Source organism: Bos grunniens, chromosome 10 (assembly GCF_055505025.1).
Source record: "Bos grunniens cultivar Pamir isolate PY7600 chromosome 10, Bosgru_T2T1.0, whole genome shotgun sequence".
NCBI lineage: Eukaryota > Metazoa > Chordata > Mammalia > Artiodactyla > Bovidae > Bos > Bos grunniens.
Genome location: NC_141174.1, coordinates 68486288 through 68509677, shown reverse-complemented (window position 1 = coordinate 68509677; position 23390 = coordinate 68486288). Strand labels below are relative to the sequence as shown.

General features: G+C 39.6%; 1 protein-coding gene across 20 annotated transcripts in view; it reads right to left on the bottom strand.

Moving 5' to 3' along the window:
- Positions 1-23390, bottom strand: part of LOC147364777 (uncharacterized) — a 559335-nt gene that overhangs the window by 202674 nt on the left and 333271 nt on the right. For 18 of the 20 annotated variants that reach the window (XR_015134978.1, XR_015134979.1, XR_015134980.1 and 15 more), the window contains one exon: positions 23145-23263. The exons of the other annotated variants lie outside the window; for them this stretch is intronic. Coding sequence is in view for 1 of the 18 variants with exons in the window: in XM_086321974.1 (XP_086178100.1) it covers positions 23145-23263 (119 nt within the window). In the remaining 17 variants the exon portion in view is untranslated. The remainder of the gene's footprint in view (positions 1-23144; positions 23264-23390) is intronic. 20 annotated transcript variants of the gene reach the window in all.

Sequence of the window (23390 nt, the reverse complement as noted above, 5' to 3'; positions counted from 1 at the left end):
AAGGCAGGAGGAGAAGGGGATGACAGAGGATGAGACAGTTGGATGGTATCACCGACTCAATGGACATGAGTTTGAGTGAGCTCTGGGAGTTGGTGATGGACAGGGAGGCCTGGCGTGCTGTAGTCCATGGGGTTGCAAAGAGTCGGACACAAGTGAGCGACTGAACTGAACTTCTGATTGTTGCCAAGCCAAGATCTCAGAATACAAAATGAGACAAACTAGAAGGCAATATCTGTCCCCCAAAGATAAATATTTGATACTCATACTTGTCCCCTGACAACCTGAATTTGGGAAAGAAGGTGCAATGTGAAAATTTACCTTCTTCTCTTGACCAGGAACTACAGACAGAGATCTGGTAGAGCTGACTTTGGTAAAAATTCTTCCCTTTTGCCAGCTTCTGCCAGTCCCAGAATGCCTGCCATCTGCAGGCTCTGGAGTACTTGGGGTGTCTCAGCAGGTCTCAACCTAGTCACCAGACACTTTAGAGAAGGAAAAATAGTCTTCCCTCTACTCCTTATAGTGAGTGCCTGGCTGAGACCCCTTTACCTCTAAGGTACCTCATAAATGGATATGCTAATCCAAGATGGTTATGAGAAGTGTAATTCAAGATTATCTTTAGCAAAATTAACCTATTTTTTCAACCTCAAAACAAATTTTATTCACCTGAGATTGCACACTGGACTTGGTCCAGTTTAAGTCAGATACAGTCTGACCCCAGACGCAGCCCAGTTTTTAAGCTGGACCCAGTCTGACTCTGGACAGTTTCTGTCCCCAGTCCAAAAACAGAAATGCTCAATTAGAGTCTGAAAGCTCTTAATACAAAAGCTACAGAGCTAGGATCCAGGAGCCTATGACCTCCAGAGGCAGAAAGAAAGCAGAGAGTTCAAGGGGCTCACAGGCACCTCTGCCTGATTGTTCATTGCTCCTGATGGCACACGAGCAGTCTCCTCAATTCTCTCATCTGAGAGACAACTACTAATAGATTAACTAAGACATATTAAAATTTTGAAAGTTAATTTGAGCAAAAATCAATTCAAATCAGGCAATGTCAAACGAGAAGTGTTTAGGAGCACTCCTGATATCAGGTATTATGTTGTTGTTGATCAGTCACTAAGTCATGTCTGACTCTTTGTGGCCCCATGGACTGCAGCACACCAGGCTTCCCTGTCTTCCACTGTATCCTGGAGTTTGTTCAAACTCATGTCCATTGAGTCAGTGATGCCATCCAACCATCTCATCTTCTGTTGCCCCCTTTTCCTCTTGCCCTCAATCTTTCCCAGCATCAGGGTCTTTTCCAAAGTATTATGTATAAGTCTTTAATCCATTTCATTTTTCTGCATATATCTATCCAGTTTTCCCGATACCAGTTGTTGAAGAGACTTATTCCTTCCAATGTATAGATTGAAAATAGAAGTCCTAGAGGAAATAAGTTACTTACTTAAGGTGACAGGGCCTGTAAGAAATCCATGTTTTGTTTGTTTGTTTGTTTTTCCCACTAAACCATATAGACCTAAGATTCATAGACAGGCATGCCTGCAATCCCCCAAATCTCTAGGCAGGGTCTTTCAGGGGACTCCTGGGAATGTGCCTTATAACTGGTTCTTCCATTACTCTTCTGACATTGAACTTGAAGACATAATTAGGAGAGAATAGCAAAGCAAAGGATGGGAAGGTAGCAGTGGAGCAGCACTTTCAGACGTGGAGTATAAAGGAAAGGGCAAGAGTGAGAGAGGCAGGTTATTCCCTAGTCAGTTACAAGGGAGGGAAGTCTGAGCAGAATCAGCTTAGTTCTTGTCCAGGCAACAACGATACAGCTTCTTTCTCTCACTGCTTTTGTGAGGAAAAGAGTCACACCCTAGATGTATTATTAGAGTGGTCAAAAATATCTTTAATAAATGCAGAACTGAAAGTCTAACAGGCCCATGCCTAGACCAAAGAATGTCTAGAAGTGACAGTCATCATGAGATAAGTTATAGTCTTCTTCAGTTGGCCGTGTTTGTCTTTTTTACCTGAAAATTATAATCTAATTTTACCTAAGTATCTTATCAACATTTTTATAACCTGTCCTATGTGTTTGTCTGCTTATTTGTCATACAGACATGACAATTCACTTGTTCAATTAATCTACATTCCTTAAAAAGCCACATGTACTATTATTGGATTAGTCATCCTTTACAAACAGAATTCACTGAATTTAAAATAGGATGAGTTCATCATAGGAAGACATTCTGGTCAGAATTGACTCTTCTATATTTTTATTTTACTTCATTTTTCTCTAGTAATTATTTTCTTATTGTGGGAAAACATACATCCATTAAATTTACCACTCTAACCAATTTTAAGTGTATACTGCTTCCTTGGTGGCTCAGACAGTAAAGAATGTGCCTGCCATGCAGGAGACCAGGGTTCGTTCCTGGGTTGGGAAGACCCCCTAGAAAAGGAAATGGCAGCCCACTCCAGTATTCTTGCCTGGAGAATCCCATGGACAGAGGAGGCTGGCAGGCTACTGTCCATGGGGTCACAAAGAGTCAGATATGACTGAGCAACTAACACTTCAAAGGCATTAAGTACATTCATTGTGTTGTGCAACCATCAACACCATCCATCTCCAGAACTTTCCATTTTCCCAAACTGAAACTCTGCATCTATTAAACAGTAACTTTCCATTGTCCCCAGCCCACAGCCTCTGGGAACCACCATTCTATTTTCTGTCTCTGTGAATCTGACTACTCTAAAATCCTCATGTAAGTGGAATAATGTAATACTTGTCCTTTTGTGTCTGGCTTATTTCGCTTAGCACAATGATGCCCTTAAGTTTCATCCATATTATAGCATGTGTCCAAATGTCATTCCTTTCTAAAGATGACTAATACTCCATACAGAATGTGTTTACAAGTTTGTTTACTTTTGTTTCATACATTTTATGTCCTTGTTTGTCCATTTCTTTGTCCATGGACATTGTGTTGTTTTCATCTTTTTATTGTGAATACTACTACTATGAAGAAGGGTGGATAAACATCTGGATGAGTCTCTAATTTCAATTCTGCTGAGTAAATACTCAAAGTGGACCTGGTTAGATCAAATAGTGACTGTATGTTTAATTTTTTGAGAAATTCTCTTCTACAGGAGTTTTACCATTAAATATTCCCACCTGCAATGCATGACTGCTTCCAATTTCTCCATATCCTCATCAACATTGTTATTTTCTCTATTTTTGAGAATAACCATCCTACTGGATGTGAACTGGTATTTTATTGTGGTTTTGATTCTCATTTACTTAATGATTAGTGATGTTGTGGGGCATTCGCTCTTGGATAACTATTGAGTTAGAAGGAGACTGCCTGGGCTCAAAAACTAATTTCGCCGTTTATCTATTCTGTGACCCTGAATGGGTCATTAAATCTTTCTCAGCCTCAGTGTCCTCATCTGAAAAATGGAGAAAATAATTAACCTCACTCAGCCTTTGTGAGGATTAAATTAACTCATTCACATAGTAATACAAAGCTAACACAAACTGAAACACAAGTGTTCATGAAGAGGTAGCTTTTACTGTTCATGTTACTGTTCTTGCCCCTGTTACCATTATTATTAGCTTACAACTTATCACATTTTTAAAGTAAAAATATATATAACACTCTAATGTTCTGTGACATCTTTTAGGAAAACCATTGACTTCCTAAGTGCTAAAGCACAGCTATACATTATGAATACCACATACACTGATAGAGTTTTGAGCCTAGAAATTTTCATGAATGGTAAGAATATTAAGTTATTATGAATAAAGTTAGTCTCATAAAAGTTCTATTAAACACCTACAAGTTTGCAAAGAAATAAACTGCCTTTTAGTACTAAAAAGCTAAAATTAAAATTTTCCTGTTCCTGAGTAGAACCAGGTGTAGAGAAATAGAAGTTGGGTTAAAGATGGAGTAAGACTGTGAATATCTGCTTCCATCCTTGGATCATGAGGCAATTGGGTATATTCGTGATAGGAACTCTTCTTTCTTCAGCCAAAACCAAGTTAGTAAATGCAAGTGCCTGAAACCACAATCTGGACACAGCCTGTGACACCATCTGGACACAGCCAGGGCTGAGATCAGACTTGGAAAGGGCCCTACTCTCCTTCTGAAAAATGTCTGTGCTGATCTTAAGAAATGAATAGGAATATCACCACCACACTCTCTGGTCTTCCCTGGGGTCTTCAAGACCAAAGGGACCAAGAGGGTCCCTGATCTCATTTTAGGAAGACAAAGAGGGAAACTTCTGGCTCCTTCTTAGAAGCCATATGGAACAAATAGTAAAACAAACACAAGCATAGACAAAATAAAATTCTTATAAGCCTTTCTAAGGTGGGGGAATACATAAAATCTCAGCTGAAGCTTTCACACACATTGACATGTATTTTCCTTCTTGAAAGTGAGTCTGTATGTGTCTGCTTGATTTGTACTTAGATCCCAAAATCTTGTGTCCCTTCCACTTGCTGCAGGCAGCTAGATGGAGCACAATTTGAAAGTGTAGCTATATTCATCTGAATGCCAGTTTTATGGACAGATCACAGAGGGAGATTCACACTGATTGCCCTTGCCATTAAAGAGCTTTCCAAATGTTCACATAAAAACTTTCAAGTGAAAAACTCCAAAAATTATTTAAACAATAGTTTAAACTGGTTTCAGATTGTATGTAAAATCCCAAAGTGAATAATTTGAAGTTCCTGTGATCTCCAATCCTGAAAGAGAAGAGCGGTAGAGGACTCTGAGCTAAGAGTAAAATAAAGATGATGAAAAGTTTCTTGTTCCATAAGGCAAAGGCATTTGTAATTCTATTGAGCTCTTACACCACATATCAAATTTCCCTGAAACCGGATGGTCAAGAAGGAAGTAAAAAGAACTGACATTTACTGAGCTGATACTCTGTCAAGCATTAGCGCAAGCAAAACTTCATGGCAATTCTTATATAACTTACAGGAGATGAAAAATCAGAGGGATAAAGCAAATTGCTCAAAGTCACAGTCAGTAAGCTCAGGTCTTTCTTCCTCTAAATCCAGTGCATGTTTTATTACATCCTAAATCTCTTCTCTGTAGCTTCTGTTTCTGAATAGTGGAGGTAGAAAGGTCTCTACTTATCTCAGCTCTCTTAGGTAAGACATCACTCAACTAAATACATGACCTCATTTATCATGCTTTCAGAAGGTTGCCAGGGCAATTGAAACAGAGAGAGTGAGGACAAGAGTATTTCCTTGATCAGACTGAAACCTGCTCAACATGACATCTCAGAGTGGAGAAAAACATCCTGATTGCTGCAAAACAGTCAATGATGGCAATGGATAAAGCAAACATTTTGGTTGGCACCAGCCATTAATACAATTCCTGAGGGTCAAGACCACTAGACAGTGGGAAGAACTACTTGTGTAATCACTTATAGAGGGACAACACGGCAAAAGCGAGTGATTTGTGGTTCAGTTATATTTTTGCATACTTTGTCTCTCTTTGTGCTCCCATGGATCCATTGGTCTTTGGCTTGGCATCCGCCTTAATCCTCTATCTTCCCCTTAACTCCTAGAAATCAAGTATGAATTAACAGAGCTGTGTGCATGCTAAGTCGCTTCAGTCATGTCTGACTCTTTGTGACCCTATGGGCTGTAGTCTGCCAGGCTCCTCTGTAGGATCCTCCAAAAGACACCTTGGGTTTCCCCACAATCGTCCTCAACTCCACACATTCCAACAGGTCAGCTCACTGAAAGCACAGAAGACTCCAAAGGACACAGAAGGCTCTGTAGCCATCCACTTTCCCAGGGCAAAAGACAGCTTAACAATAAATGGCCCTTGTATGTTTTCATGCAGTGTTCTTCCTACAAAAGGATCTTATTCAGGAGAACTTTTCATCTTCACCATATTGGTTTAATAAGATGGTCAGGAACGGCTACTACCCTGATTTTATAAAAGAAGAATTCAAGAAACAGCAGTAACAGTGATTGTGGCCTTTTAAAAGGTTCTTTCTAGGTTGTCGATTCGAGGCACTATAATTATTTGCATTCAGCCTTTACCTAAGGTTGTCTCAGCTGCCTGTGGCTTGGATCTCTAATAGGGATATTTTCCATTAAATTTAATTCACATAGAAAACCTTTTGGACTTTAGAGTAGTAATAAAATCTTATCCTTAGCTACTATAATTAAGGTCCCTTTTGTTCCTGAGGGAAGTTTTTGAGGGAGGGTCAGACAGGAGCATTCCTGTCTGAAATGATCACCCTAAAAATTGAAGTGGGAGAAGAAAGGAAATCCAAAGTTCGCATGTTTGTTTTCCAGTCTCCTTCTCTTGGATCATCATAGCTGCCTTATATCTTCCCTAATTTTTTCATGCACAGCACCAAGAAAGTTGATTCTCCCTGGCCCTGTAATAAATGTTACCTCTTGCATTTCCTTAACACTACCACTTCCTCTTGATGAAAGTGAAAGAGGGGAGTGAAAAAGCTGGCTTAAAGCTCAACATTCAGAAAACGAAGATCATGGCATCTGGTCCCATCACTTCATGGGAAATAGATGGGGAAACAGTGGAAACAGTGTCAGACTTTATTTTGGGGGGCTCCAAAATCACTGTAGATGGTGATTGCAGCCATGAAATTAAAAGACGCTTACTCCTTGGAAGGAAAGTTATGACCAACCTAGATAGCTTATTCAAAAGCAGAGACATTACTTTGCCAACAAAGGTCCGTCTAGTCAAGGCTATGGTTTTTCCAGTGGTCATGTATGGATGTGAGAGTTGGACTGTGAAGAAAGCTGAGTGCCGAAGAATTGATGCTTTTGAACTGTGGTGTTGGAGAAGACTCTTGAGAGTCCCTTGAACTGCAAGGGGATCCAACCAGTCCATTCTAAAGGAGATCAGCCCTGGGATTTCTTTGGAAGGACTGATGCTGAAGCTGAAAGTCCAATACTGTGGCCACCTCATGCAAAGAGTTGACTCACTGGAAAAAACTCCAATGCTGGGAGGGATTGGGGGCAGGAGGAGAAGGGGACAACAGAGGATGAGATGGCTGGATGGCATCACCGACTCGATGGACATGAGTCTGAGTAAACTCTGGGAGTTGGTGATGGACAGGGAGGCCTGGTGTGCTGTGATTCATGGGGTTGCAAAGAGTTGAACACGACTGAGCAACTGAACTGAACCACCGCCTCTAGGAAGAATTTCCTGTACTACCCGGATAGGGTTAAGTGACCTCCTCCATACCCTAACACCAGCTTGAATATATTTTTATTTGTCATTTGTTGAATTACTGTGTATTAGTTTATCTTAAATGATACACATTTTCAATAAAGAAAAATATGCATATATTATGGGTTTCCTTTGATGATATACCATTTTTTATTATTTGATGGTTTGGTAAGAGTTTCATAAAATTTTTTGCTGTTATTTTTCAGTCTCTAAGTCATAAAATTTGTTCTTAGCTTATTTAAATTAAAAAAAAAATGTTATGTCCTTGGTTGATGGTAAATATGTGCCAACCCGCTTCAGTAAAGCATAAAATCCAAATTGTTATGACCATTATATTAGTTTTCTATTGTTGAGTAACAAATTATCACAAACTTAATAGCTTGAAACAATACCTAGTTATCTGATAGTCCTATGTGTCTGAATTCTAGGTGGGCTCATCTGGTTCCTTCGCTCAAAGTTTCACACTAAGGTGTCAGTTAGCTGCAGTTCTAATCTGGTTCCAAATCCTCTTCTGCTTGTTGGTTGTTGATAGAATTCATTTCCTTCCTATCTTTCCACACAGCCCTTCCATCTTCAAGCCAGCAGTGGTGAGCAGAGTACTTCTCATGCTTCAAATCTTTCCAACTTCTTCTAGTTCCAGCCAGAGAAAACTCTCTGCCTTTGAAGGGCTCATGCAATTGGTTGAGCTCATCAGGACAATCTCTCTTTTACCATTTAAATGAACATAACCAAGGGAGTAACATCAGGGGTCATGGGAGTCTTCTTTAAAATTCTCCCTACCACAACCACGATTGTGCTACTGTTAATCAAACATATCTGCATTTTTCATCTTTCTGTCTATAGCAAGAATATGATTTTCTATGAGGGATGTTTAGAATTAAGACATGCAACCTGCAGTCCTGAAACAGAGAATCACTCCTGTGGTCATGACTTCAGGGGAAGTATGCGCTACACAAATGAGCAAACCAGTCATCCTACTGGGCAAGTAATAATAAAGGCAGCCTTGATTTCAGAGGCAGAGATGCCGATGATTCCATTAAAATATTTCATTGCCCCAAAAGAGTAAGGCTGTGACCACCATTTGAATTGGAAATCCAGCTATCCTGCTGTCAAACCACACTTATATTATGCAACCAAGAGTTTCTGAACTAAATATGATTAAGCTGTTGTCCTGATTATAATCAACTTAAATTTCAGCTATATATTCAGTCTCTGTTTATTGTTATCAAAGTATACCAACTATAGTCATTGTGATACTATTTTGAATGTTTTGTAACTTACATATTTAGAAATTAACAGAATCTCTAACAAATCAACCCCATATCATTTTATTGGGCTCTTACACAATACTGTCTGGAAGAAAGAAGATGGACTAATCAGCCCCAGGAGCTAGTTTTATGAACTGTATTCACAGAGAATACAAAGGGACTTGAAGATCATAAAAGAAAAGGGGAAAGGCACTTCTCACACAGTTACTATCATTTAGGAAGTAGTTTCTTTTCATTAAATCCCTGCAAGAAAAGGACTATTTATGTCTTCATTTATCTTTTTGCCTCCTACAAATAATGCCTAATTTCGTGATTTGAACTTGGTGTTTGAATGAATCAATGTTCATTGCAAAACTTCCTTAAGAAGTATTTTACTAATGAAAATTTGAAACTAATTTTAATGTTCAAAACTTGAGAACAATTAACAAATACTTTATATCCTTTGAAATCAAAGTCAGAAAGAATATAATATATATGAAATAAAAATGTGAAATGAATCATAGATGACAAAGGTAGTTCACTGTATACTACAAAATATTTCATTAATTATGGGATACTAAAAAATATCCAGAACTTATTATTTGGGGTTCTCATTATTTGGGGGTTAGACTACAGGTTGTTTCTATTTTCTCCCTTGGAATTTTTTTTTGTAATTTCTGAATTTTATTCCTTTGTAACCAAATTTGAAAAAAAAAAAAAGCTACTGAAACTGAAAAATGAAAATGAATCAAGTTTGAATTACAAACTGGAACTTTCAACAGAACATAGTTGATTCTTTGCCACGAACACCAAGTCATTTCTTTCTTTTCATAGGCATTCATATCACTACCCTGCATTTTTCCCAACTGAAACGACACAGTGGAAAGACCATTCCTTCACCAAGCCCTGAGCCATAGGAAAGTGGAAAGTCAGTCTGAGCATCTGCAGATCAGGAAGTTAAGTTGTGGAGCAGGACTAGCAAAAGATTTTAAGCTTGTATCATTTGCTGATCAGTTACTATACTTAGAAAAAGAAACAGTTATACACATTATAATCCTCTTTGTTCCTCAGCCTCTATGATGAGGAAGGGATTTTGAGCAAATGTTCTTTATTTTTCTATTTTATTTAATCTTTTTGGGCCTTGATTTCACCATCTTCATTACTGTCACAGGGCCGATTGACTTTAAGAATCCAGCTGGGAAACTTCTACAATACTTGGCTATTAAGTTGAATTTTTAGGGCTGCATGACTACTGTGAATCTTCTCCATCTTTTTTCCCCCTCCTTCACCCTACCCTTACCCACTAAATAGCCAGGTTACACCAGAGTTCACTGACCTCCCCGTCTCAAAGAGTTAACTTGTCTATGACTCCAGTCAACTTAATCCCTGAGTCTGAACAAATGTTCTTTAAATGGAGAAGGGAGGAAGACCAATTACCACAAATTACTTCAGATTAGATCTTAGTGAGAATCCTTCCGCAGAATGGAATTAGCTTCCCTATTTGATTCATGGTCAGAGCTGTGACAGGCTCTCAGCAAAGACTGAAAAGCATCATTAACATCAAGCAGCCCTTATTTTATCTGCCCTTGTCCCCTTCATCTTCCCTTGAACTCCTGGTTTTGCTTATATTTCTCTGAAATCCTCAGAAAAATTCCTTTTGAAACAAGTGGGTGCCTGACTCATTGGCCTGCTTCCTCTGTTTTCCACCCAAGGGGTAAACAATGGATTCTATTCAAATGCGTCCTGTATGTGATCTGGGAACCTGCGTGCAGACAAAGCTCATCATTGCAGGGCAGACTGCCAGACCCATATTCTCTTCTGCTCACCTCCCAGGCTCTGCTTCTCAGTTATAACGGCCACTTGACAAAATGCAAAACATTCTCATGGTCCTATGACCCTGGAACTCACTGTTGTCTTTTCCCCAGGTCCCCAGTGAAATACCACCCTAAATTCTCAGGTCAGTGCATTTGAGAACAGCCTTTCAAAAGCTAACAGAAACAATGATGGGAGGTATCAGGTCCCAGTCATGTGATTTACCATAAGGACTACCATGTTCTATTTCTAATCACTTTAAGGATTGTGTCTTAACTCTCCTCTTAGGTTACTTTTTATGTGGATAGTACTTGCTGGGGAAGAGAAAGTTCTGCAAAATTAGGGATATGACAAGTCATGGAAATATGTAAGACTTGTTGAAGACTTTGGAAACAACAAAGGGTGACTGAACACAGCAATAGAATCAGACTATAGAAAAAAAGAGAAATAGTACAAAGCTTCAAGTAAAAAGTGAGCCCACAGGGAAAAGATCTGAATCTAGGTGACAGGGCATATTCAAAGAATATAAAGCCGCTGATTTGAAAAGATATATGCACCCCTATCGGAGAAGGCAATGGCACGCCACTCCAGTACTCTTGCCTGGAAAATCCCATGGACAGAGGAGCCTGGTAGGCTGCAGTCCATGGGGTTGCTAAGAGTCAGACAAAACTGAGCGACTTCACTTTCACTTTTCACTTTCATGCATTGGAGAAGGAAATGGCAACCCACTCCAGTGTTCTTGCCTGGAGAATCCCAGGGACGGTGGAGCCTGGTGGGCTGCCATCTGTGGGGTCACACAGAGTTGGACACGACTGAAGCGACTTAGCAGCAGCAGCAGCATGCACCCCTATATGTAATGCTAAAAAGTCTCTGTGCTAGGCTTCAACAGGATGTGACCCAGGAACTCACAGATGTTTAAGCTGGTCTTAGAAAAGGCAGAGGAACCAGAGACCAAATTGTCAACATCTGTTGAATCATAGAAAAAGCAAGAGAATTCCAGAAAAACATAAACTTCTGCTTCAATGACTATGCTAAAGCCTTTGACTATGTGCATCACAACAAACTGTGGAAAATTCTTTAAGAGATGGGAATACCAGATCACCTTACCTGCCTCCTGAGACAAGAAGCAACAGTTAGAACCAGACATGGAACAATGGACTGGTTCTAAATTGGGAAAGGAGTACATCAAGGCTGTATATTGTCACCCTGTTTATCTAACTTATATGCAGCGTACATCATGAGAAATGCCAAGCTGGATGATGCACAAACTGGAATTAAGATTTCCAGGAGAAATATCAATAACCTCAGATATGCAGATGATACCACCCTTATGGCAGAAAGTGAAGAGGAACTGAAGAGCCTCTTGATGAAGGTGAAAGAGGAAAGTAAAAATCTGGCTTAAAATTCAACATTCAAAAAATGAAGATCATGGCATCTGGTCCCATCACTTCATGGCAAATAAATGGGGAAACAATGGAAACAGTGACAGACTGCATTTTCTTGGGCTCCAAAATCACTGCAGATGATGACTGCAGCCATGAAATTAAAAGACACTTGCTCCTTGGAAGAAAAGCTATGACCAACCTAGACAGCGTATTAAAAAGCAGAGACATCACTTTACTGACAAAGGTCCATCTAGTCAAAGCTATGGTTTTTCTAGTAGTCATGTGTGGATATGAGAGTTGGACCATAAAGAAGGCTGAGTGCTGAAGAATTGATGCTTTTGAACTGTGGTATTGGAGAAGACTCTTGAGAGTCCCTTGGACTGCAAGGATATCCAACCAGTCCATCCTAAAGGAAATCAACCCTGAATATTCACTGGAAGGACTGATGCTGAAGCTGAAGCGCCAATATTTTGGCCATGTTGATGTAGAGAGCTGACTCATTAGAAAAGACCCTGATGCTGGCAAAGATTGAGGGCAGGAGGAGAAGGGGATGACAGAGGATGAGATGGTTGAATGGCATCACTGACTCAATGGACATGAGCTTGAGCAAGCTCTGGGAGATGGTGAAGGACAGGGAAGACTAGCGTGCTACAGTCCATGGGGTTGCAAAATGCTGGACATGACTGAGTGACTGAACAATGCAAACCTATGTTACTATGACATTATTTACTATAACCAAGATATAGAAACATGGGATATATATATACATGTATATATATATATATGTATATATATTTACATGTGTATACTCACATACACATGTACACATACACATGATAGAATACTACTCAGCCATAAGAAAGGATAAAATAATGCCATTTGTGACCACATGGATGGACCTTGAGGGTACTATACCAAATGAAATACGTCAGATGGAGGAAACAAATACCATATGATTTTACTCATATGCAGAATATGAAAAATTAATAAAAAATAAAAACAAATGAACAAATCAAACCAAAACAAACAAATAGATCTAGAGAAGAGAACAGTGGTTACCAGAGAGGAGGGGTTGGGGGAGGGTAAAATGGTTAAGGGGGATACACTGTATATTGATGGATGGAAACTAAATTTTTTGATGGTAATCCCACTGTAGGGAACACAGAGGTATAAATATAAAGTTGGACACATAAAGCTTATATAATGTTATAAATCAATGTTACCTCAATTATTTTAAATAAATAAAAAGAATGATGGAGCAGCCCTCAAGGTGAGAAAGACAGATGCAGAGACAGAGGAAGTTTGCTTGCTCTTAAGGAAAGCACAACCCCACTGTCATATAGGAGTAACAGGAAGAGCTTTTGCAGACTGTGTTGACCCTCCCTTCCCAAGAATTTCATTTCTTTCCTGAGAATCACTCTTCCTTTCTTCCCTCCCTCCCTTCTTTCTTTTCTTTCTTTCAACATAAATTTGAATAACCCTAGCCTGCTGCCGCAGAGAAGGCAACGGCACCCCACTCCAGTACTCTTGCCTGGAAAATCCCATGGACAGAGGAGCCTGGTGGGCTGCAGTCCATGGGGTTGCTAAGAGTCGGACACGACTGAGTGACTTCACTTTCACTTTTCACTCTCATGCATTGGAGAAGGAAATGGCAACCCACTCCAGTGTTCTTGCCTGGAGGATCCCAGGGACGGTGGAGCCTGATGGGCTGCCATCTATGGGGTCGCACAGGGTCGGACACGACTGAAGCGACTTAGCAGCAGCAGCAGCAGCAGCAGCAGCAGCCTGCTTAGAAACCTTCAGTGACCTCCCAATGACCTGAGATTAAGTCCTCACCCCCAAACCTGGCACTGTAGACCCACTGACTCACACCTTCTCCCACTCCATCTCTGTGCTCTAACCACAGTGGACTTCAATTTCTTCAAAGCTGTAAGTTGCATACTAGGTAAAAGTATTTTCAATTGCTGCTTCTTCAAAATGGATTACTCACTCCTCTTCTTTGCTGAACTCAGCAATTCTCAAATCTTTAGGACTCAGGATTTCTTTACACTCTTAAAAATTATTAAGAACTCCAAAGAACTTTTTTTAATGTACATACTATCTATGGATAAATAGATATCTATCTATGTATCTATCTATGGATACATACATGTTCCAAAACTAAAACTGGGAAATTTAAAAATATTTAATTCATTTAAAAATAACACAGTAAACTAATTCTACTTTAATGAATATAAAATATTCTATGGAAAATAACTACATCTACCAAAACCAAAACTACATTAATGAAAAGAATGGCATTGGTCTACGTTTTTGCAAATTTCTTTAATGTCTGACTCAAAAGATTATCATATATGCTTCCCCATTCAATCTGCTTTGATATATGTCATGTAGGCTCTGGAAAACTCCACTGTACACATGTCAAAGAATGAGAATAAACAGTATTTACTTCTTCGTATCATTATGGACTAGATTTGACTCCTGAACACCCAAAAGCAGCTTAGGCAGGAATTTCAAGGATCTCAGGCTGTACTTTGAGAACTTCTGCTTCTTTCTTTTTTCTTCAAAAAAGAAGGCCTTTATTAAGGCCCAGCAGACAAATTAAACTGTAATATTTAAAGTGTATAGCATGATTTATATATATTTATATTATAAAAGGATTCCCACAAATGAGTTAACACATCCATTACCTCACATAGTTACCTTTTTAATTGGTGATAACATTTGAGCTCCACTGTCTTAGCAAATTTCAATCATATAGTACAATATTATCAACAAATAATAGTCATCATGTTATACATCAGATCCTCAGACTTAATTACTGTTATAACTGAAAGTTATAACCTCTTAGCAACCTCTCTCCATTCTCCCCACTCTCAACCCATGGCAACAACCCATTCTTTGATGTGACTTTTTTTTCTAAGGTTCCACACATAAGTGATACCTTGTAGTATTGGTCTTCTTCTTTCTGGCTGTCTCACTTAGCATAATGCACTCCAAGTCCATCCATGTTGTTACAAATGGCAAGATTTCCTTCTTTTTTAAGGATGAATAATTCATTGTGCACATAGACCACATTTTATTTATCCATACCTCTATAAATGGACACTTGGGGTATTTCTATACCTTGGCTATTGAGAATAATGCTACTATGAACATGGGAGCACAGATATCTCTTAGCAGTAACGATTTCATTTCCTGGTACCCAACCCCCAGGCCACATACCAGTAGTGGTCCATGGCCTGTTGGGAACCAAGGAGAGGGGAGTGGTCATCTTCCACAAAACCAGTCCCTGTACCAAAACAGTTAAGGATGGCTGCTTTAGATACATACCCAGAGGCAGAAATGCTGGATCATGTGATAGTTCAATTTTTAGTTTTGTGAGAAAGCTCAATACTGGCTTTACCAGCTTATCTACCCAGCAACAGTGCGCACGTGTTCCTTTCTCCACATCCTTGTCACCACTTATTTTGTCTGATCTTAAAGATCAGATTTGCAAGGAGGTCTTCCCTGACCTCAGAGAATAGGTTCGGTTCTGTTGTTCTCTCCTCATATAACACCCTCTAGCTTTCTGTCAAAACGCTCATAATACCTATAACGTAACCAACAATTTGCAATGAGGATGGATCATGCCTAGCTTTGTTCTTACTGAATCTCCAGTACCCACATAAGAGGGATTTGAGAATCTTTGTGGAAGTGAGAAAGACACAGAGGGAGGAAGGGAAAGAGAGGGAGAAAGGGATAATCAGACCCAGGGACACAACTTTCTGCCAACTGCTATATTCCTTCAGCAGGAAGGTACAGAGACTTAACTTTCTCCTGCAGACTGATGCAGCCCTAAATTCCATTTCCCTCCAAAAGAGGGTGGAGAGAGAGATGGGTAGAAGACTGGTCTGAGGAGACAGAGGTGAGATGGTATAGAAGAACAGAAAGGAGCACATGTGCTGGAATCTTGCATTAATGCAGCCATTCCACAGTCTAGACTGAATATCTGAAATTTGCCAGATATCTGAGTATCTTCTAGGTGTTCGGGAAGAAAACAGAAAAAGTTCTGACCTTAAAGAGTTTCATTCAGACTTGACTCAACTCTAGCTTCCAACACTTGATAAATGTGTTGCCTTGGATTAGTTACTTAATCTCCCTATGCTTCATTTTCCTCATCTGTAAAATGTGAACAAAACTTAAGAGTTCCTAGATGAGGACTTTTAATAAGAGCATCTCTGAAATGTACCTTATAGAGAATCTGGTACTTAGTACGTATTGAATAAATGAAAATCTTTCCAGCGGCAACTTACATTCCAAAACTGATTTCTTCATATGTAGAAACTACAATCCTAGAGACTAGAAACTAACCATATGAAAGGTATTATTTGGGTAGTTGGAGGGTGTGTACTTAAGGTCCTCAGAAGACTCAGGAGGGCTGAAGTATCACCCTTCCTATAAAGAAGGGTACCTCTGGCACCTGGATATTGTGACCTTGTCCCAAAATTTTGGAGAATAAAACTATACAAAGCACTATTATTGTCTTAAGCAACGTAGTCCTTCAAGGCAGGTTTCCCATGCACCCCTGTTTTACAATTATGCCAAAAGCATAAGACTACTTTAAAGAACATACTCAGAGCTAACTATCTGTAATTGGCTATCTGTTCACATGATTTCTCACATATCATAGTGTTACTGAGGTTTCCAGTCTCACCTCTGACTGAGTTTGGCTTGACCTTTCTGAGAAGCAGAGACTGTCTTCGAAATAGGATTACAAGAAGAAAAAAAAAAAATGGATTGGAATCTTTCTCTTTTTATTCCACCTCATTTTGGTGACCTCTCTACAGTTAGGACCACTCAAGAAAAGTGAAAGATAGAGGAAGAAGGAAAAGGAGAGTCCTGTTAGCTGATTTTGCTATATGTTGCAGCCTGGTAAAAGCATTTGGAGGTAGATAGTATTTTAAACATGGAATGAAATAAAGTTAGGGAATTAGTTGGGTGGATTTAATTTCCTCAGACTACTCTCATTGTTTGCCAACAGGAAATATTCATGAGTCAACTCTCCAGAATTGTAGTTATCATTCAAGAGTTGTGGGTTTATAAGGAGGTTTGATGGCATGGCAAATCTCATGGACTTAGACTGTTCTTCAAGTTGAAGAGCAAAATAATGTCTGAAGGGACTAAACACATTTGGCTTTAGAGTGTGTGAGAAAGACCTGAAAGCTCCCACCTGGAAGTGAAATTCATTACTGGCAAGATCAGTGGCAGGACACTCCAGAGGATGGAGCTGCAAAGAGTTCAGAGTCCTATGGCTAACTCCATGGCCTAGTTTGATCTTAAAGTCATTGTTTTGGATAATCCTTTCAAATCTGTTCCTGCACTTAAGAGCCACTCAACATGACTGAGTTTTCCCTTGCAGGTTCTTTTACACTGAGCTGTCAGAGGAGACTTTCGGCAAGCACAGGTATCATGTCAAATCATCCAACAGATGTCCTTTCAAAGAAATTGGAGCAGAACCAACTATATGGAGAAGTCATAAACAAGGAAATAACTCAACCCAAGGATTTTCTGTGTGGTGCTAAGTCGCTTCAGTTGTGTTTGATTCTTTGTGACCCCATGGCCTGTAGACCACCAGTCTCCTCTGTCCATGGGGATTCTCCAGGCAAGAATACTGGAGTGGGTTGCCATGCCATCCTCCAGGGGATCTTACTGACTCAGGGATCGAAAATGCATCTCTTATTTCTCCTGCATTGGCAGGCAGGTTCTTTACCACTAGCACCACCTGGGAAGTCCTAAGGATTTTCTATGGATTGGCATAGTTCTTTGTACAGAGAATTCAGTCTCCTAGGTGGAGCACAAGGTAGCCAGAGGGAATGAACATCAAAAAACTGGATCTTGCCCCAACTGGGGGTTGTATTGTCTTAATGGAGAGGCAGAAGGACATTTTAGAACCTAGACTCTTCACCATCTCAATAAAGTAGTCTTCACTATCACAGCTCTAAGAAGTAACACATTTTAATAACTAGGATAAAAGGATTTAGGAGAGAGAAACCCAGCATCCAACCCCATTTCAGTTAGTGACTTTCTCACCATATTGGGAGGGGATGGGCCAGAACCATCTGATCTGTTTCTGATTTCCCTCTTCATTGGCATCAGAGATTTACTGCAGGAAAACTAATATCTGACTGGGCTCCAAGTGCTAAATAAGAGCATTCCATGTTGATTCCAGGCCACCAAGAGGTTTGGGGTCACTGAGTCACAGACTATAAATGTGAACACTTGATGATTTTTGCAGGTGACTGGGTGAACAAAGGAAAACCCAGGAGATACATAAAGGTGGGAACTAGAACTTTCTCATTGAATTGTTTGACATATCTCACTCTGATGGTTCTGAAAATAAAAGAACTGCAGGCCCTTCAAATGAAGTTACTGTGTTTAGGTTCCTGGCCCAGTGAGAAGCGGAAATGTGCTCACTAGTATTTACAAGGTCCTTCAAGGCGCCAGGGAAAATGGCCAGTTTATTGGTCAGATGTTTGCTGTTATTGCTTTTACTTCAAATGGGCAGGCAAGGAATCCTATTTTAAAAAATAAAAATACCAATTCAACACTGCCTTGTTGTCTTTCAGTCATTAAGTCGTGTCTGACTCTTTGTGACCCCATGGACTGCAGCACACCAGGCCTCCCTGTCCCTTACTATCTCATGGAGTTTGCCCAAGATCATGTCTACTTCTGATTTAATTTTATTCTAGCAACAGCCTAGGATTTATTGGAAACTTCCAATGTATCAGGCACTATACTAGGAATATAATAATCAATAAAGGTACTGTCCCTTACTTCAAGGAATCTTCATTATTTCAACAATTTTATGCCAATTTATTTATGCCAATTTTATAACACATTTTTATGTTGAAATTACCAGAGCATTTAGCTCAAACCAAGCGTTTGGATTAAACTTCATAAATGAGATCTTGGTTGAGATGAGTCTTACAGGATATAGGAAGATGTGTACACATTTTTTAAATGTCGGTGGCCTTATAAGAAGAGAAAAAGAAAGAAATTAATCTCTGTCTCCACCATGTTAGGACATAGCAAAAAGGTGGCCATCTACAAGCCAGGAAGACAACTCTCATCAGAAACTGACCGTGATAAACACCCTGATCTCTGACTTTCAGCCTTCAGAACTGTAGAAAAACTTATTTCTTTTGTCAAGCCACCTAGTCTGTGGTGTTTTGTTATGGCAGCCCAAGCAGACTAATAAAGCAGTTAGGACCATTTTATAAGAACAGCATATATAATTCAAAGGAGTCATTAGGACATGTAATGAGTAAAGTTGGTTATTCGAGGGGTTTACTTGCTAAATCTAGTATATAGCTTCAATCACTGTGGGATATACTGTACTTTCCCACAAGTATGCCATAGCCTACTATTCCAAGAGAATCAAGGAATAAAGAATGAACAGATTTAGGGGGTGCAATAGACCTATACTGGGCAATGGACGTGACTTCTGTGGTTAGGGGTGTGGAATAACATGTGTCACTGACACATAAGTGCCAATCCTGCTCATTCTCTTCCTTGGGAATGGCCACAGGTGTTTCCATAACAGGTGCGTTTGCTTCCCCAATGTGGTTTGCCCAGCACATCACATGCAGTGTTCTCAATGAATCAAGTTTTCAATTCAGGCAAAGTAAGTAGAAAAATGAGACAACTACCCAGATAGTCTGATTCTGAGGGGAAATAATATCAGTTGGTAGCTTCTAGGGTATTTGAATGTATATGTGGCAGGGAGTGGGGAAATTACCAAATGGTGGAGACTACATGTTTCTCAAACTTTTTATAATTTTTGAATTCTTTCACTTCTTTTTCTGTTGTTCATGAGTATTAGAATCAAGACAGGATAATGTACAGTATATTCCCTGAGCAACAGATTGGCAGGTTGAACCTTGAATGTTGAAGCCATATGGTGGCCATGAACATATTGTTGGAGCTCAAACTTGACTACTAAATTCACAATCTTAGATCAAATCCTTAATCTATCACTCTCGTCTCAGTTCAGTTCAGTTCCTCAGTGGTGACCGACTCTTTGAAACCCCATGAATCACAGCACGCCAGGCCTCCCTGTCCATCACCAACTCCTGGAGTTCACTCAGACTCACGTCCATCAAGTCAGTGATGCCATCCAGCCATCTCATCCTCTGTCATCCCCTTTTCCTCCTGCCCCCAATCCCTCCCAGCATCAGAGTCTTTTCCAATGAGTCAACTCTTCGCATGAGGTGGCCAAAGTACTGGAGTTTCAGCTTTAGCATCAGTCCTTCCAAAGAAATCTCAGGGCTGATCTCCTTCAGAATGGACTGGTTGGATCTCCTTGCAGTCCAAGGGACTCACTCTCATCTACCAATAATTTTTATCACCTAATTTCTTTCATGAATTTACTAAAAAAGTACTAACAATTGTTTAATTTTAAATCCTGTGATTTGCATTTCTAGTATATAACTAGTTTGTGGTTCATCAGGAAATTCCTCGATCTTTGTCTTTCAATCATCATGTATCAGAATATAACTTCCCACAAACCTTGAATTTAAAATGCACACACATTTCCAGTCCCCTTTTTAAATAGTAATGTAAGATGGTAAAAAGTCATACATAACCCTAATAAAAGCTAGGACACCTCATAATTCTATCTAATCCTAGAAAGGCATTCAAAGAGAAACAGTCTGCCAGAATTAAAAGCAATTCAAAGTTTTACTAATACTTTACAAAGAATTATAGTACAGGGATATATACCGTTAATGCAGAAAAAACATCTTAAAGTCTTTCCAGTTATGGACTAGACTTGTATTCTGTTTATACATTATTTATTTCTGTATTCATCCAACCTGAGAATCTCACTTTTCACAGATGTAACAAGTATGATTTTTAGATAATATTTTAAGATAAGAATTTATCTAGGTGTCCAGAGAAGTTGCTATCCAAGACCACACACCTCCTTTCTTAAGGAAATGTTTTAATTTAAGATCTCCATTGCAGATCATGTGAGTTGACATTTCCTCTCTATGAAAGCAGCATCATAGATACTTACCATTTAAATAAATGAGATATATATTTTAATCCAAAGCATAAAATGACAGAATTGAAAAAAAAATTGTATGTTTCAGTCACCAGTAAAATTCACTTATTAGACTAATGGGTTCCCTGATGTCTCAGACAGTAAAGAATCTGCCTGCAATGCAGGAGACCTGGGTTCAATCTCTGGGTGGGGAAGATCCCCTGGAGAAGGAAATGGCAACCTACTCCAGTATTCTTGCCTGCAGAATTCTATGGACAGAGGAGCCTGGTTGGGCTACAGTCCATGGGGTTGCAGAATTGGACATGACTGAGTCATCTCACACGCTAGTAAAGTAATGCTCAAAATTCTCCAAGCCAGGCTTCAGCAATACGTGAACCATGAACTTCCAGATGTTCAAGCTGGTTTTAGAAAAGACAGAGGAACCAGAGATCAAATTACCAACATCCGCTGGATCATGGGAAAAGGAAGAGGGTTCCAGAAAAACATCTATTTCTGCTTTATTGACTACGCCAAAGCCTTTGACTGTGTGGATCACAACAAACTGTGGAAAATTCTTCAAGAGATGGGAATCCCAGACCACCTGACCTGCCTCTTGAGAAGCCTATATGCAGTTCAGGAAGCAAAGTTAGAACTGGACATGGAACAACAGACTGGTTCCAAATAGGAAAAGGAGTACATCAAGGCTGTATATAGTCACCCTGCTTATTTAACTTCTATGCAGAGTGCATCATGAGAAACACTGGGCTGGAGGAAGCACAAGCTGAAATCAAGATTGCTGGGAGAAATATCAATAACCTCAGGTATGCAGATGACACCACCCTTATGGCAGAAAGTGAAGAACTAAAGAGCCTCTTGATGAAAGTGAAAGAGGAGAGTCAAAAAGTTGGCTTAAAGCTCAACATTCAGAAAACTAAGATCATGGCATCCGGTCCTATCACTTCATGGCAAATAGATGGGGAAACACTGACCGACTTTATTTTTCTGGGCTCCCAAATCACTGCAGATGGTGATTGCAGCCATGAAATTAAAAGATGTTTACTCCTTGGAAGGAAAGTTATGACCAACCTAGACAGTGTATTAAAAAGCAGAAACATTACTTTGTCAACAAAGGTCTGTCTAATCAAGGCTATGGTTTTTCCAGTAATCATGTATGGATGTGAGAGTTAGACTATAAAGAAAGCTGAGCACCGAAGAATTGATGGTGTGGTGAACTGTGGTTTTGAACTGTGGTGTTGGAGAAGACTCTTGAGGGTCCCTTGGACTGCAAAGAGATCCAACCAGTCCATCCTAAAGGAAATAAGTCTTGGGTGTTCGTTGGAAGGACTGATGTTGAAGCTGAAACTCCAGTACTTTGGTCACCTCATGCGAAGAGCTGACTCATTGGAAAAGACCTTGATGCTGGGAAAGATTGAGGGCAGGAGGAGAAGAGGATGAGAGAGGATGAGATGGTTGGATGGCATCACTGACTCAACGGACATGAGTTTGGGTAAATTCCAGGAGTTGGTGATGGACAGGGAGGCCTCCCGTGCTGTTGTTCACGGGGTCACAAAGAGTCGGACACAACTAAGCGACTGAACTGAACTGAACTGAGTGATTATCACTTTCACTTTACTTTCAGTATCTATTAAACCTAATCCAGTATCTTGGATATCAAGGGGGGTTGGTCTTAGAGTTATGGAGAATTTATCACTAGAACCATAGCGTTTACTTGCTTGTTCGCTCATTTATTGCCTGCCTTTTCCGCCACCAGCCTATAAACATGGAAGTAGGGACATACTCTGTTTTTTCACCTCTATACTTATAGCTCCCAAGATAGGCTTGGCAAGAATAGATTCTCTAAAAGTGATTTAAATGATTAAATAAATGAATAAATGGACAAATTTTTGTAAAAATGCCCCCTCCCCTTTCCTCTGCATTAGCCTATCAACTGGTGCTGGGATCACTGCACCAATGACAAACATTGAGCAAAAAATTTAGGGACACAGATATCAAAAAGTGGACATTAGAGGAAATAATAAACTAAGATGACACATATCTTCTGGGGGTAGGATTCTAGGGAAACATATTATATGCTTTTAACATCTTCTGTCAACAGTATGAAATTAAGTACTTTTTCCAATTATAAAAGCAAATTTACCAGCCATTCTGTGCACTCAAAATGGCTAACACCAAGCTTATATGTGTGTGCATTTGGAAAAAGATGTTGGAGAAAGGCATTTAAATCAACTCTTAGAGATGGTTTTTATTTTAAAAGAATGTAAGGTAATTATACAGCCAAATTCTCCCCCATGAAAATAATTAACGTCAGTAAGAAATAAGTAGGTATCTACTGACTAGATACTATATGCAAAACACTGTGTAAATTTTAGGTAATGTATTAGTCTGCTAGAGCTGCTATAACAGAACACCACAGTCTGGATGGCTTGTGAACAATAGTAATTCATTTTCTCACCATATTGAAGGCTGGAAGTTCGAGTTCCTTGTGCCACAGAGTTGGTTTCTGATGAGGCCTCCTTCTCCTGATTTGCAGACGACGGCCATCTTGATGCGCCCTTATACGACATTTCCTCTCTGTGCAGAGAGAAAGAGAGAGTTTTTTTTTCCTTTTCTCCTCTTTTAAAAACACCGATCAGTCCCATCTGATTAGGACCCCACCCTCATCACCTCATTTAAACTTATTACTTCCTTACAGACCTTG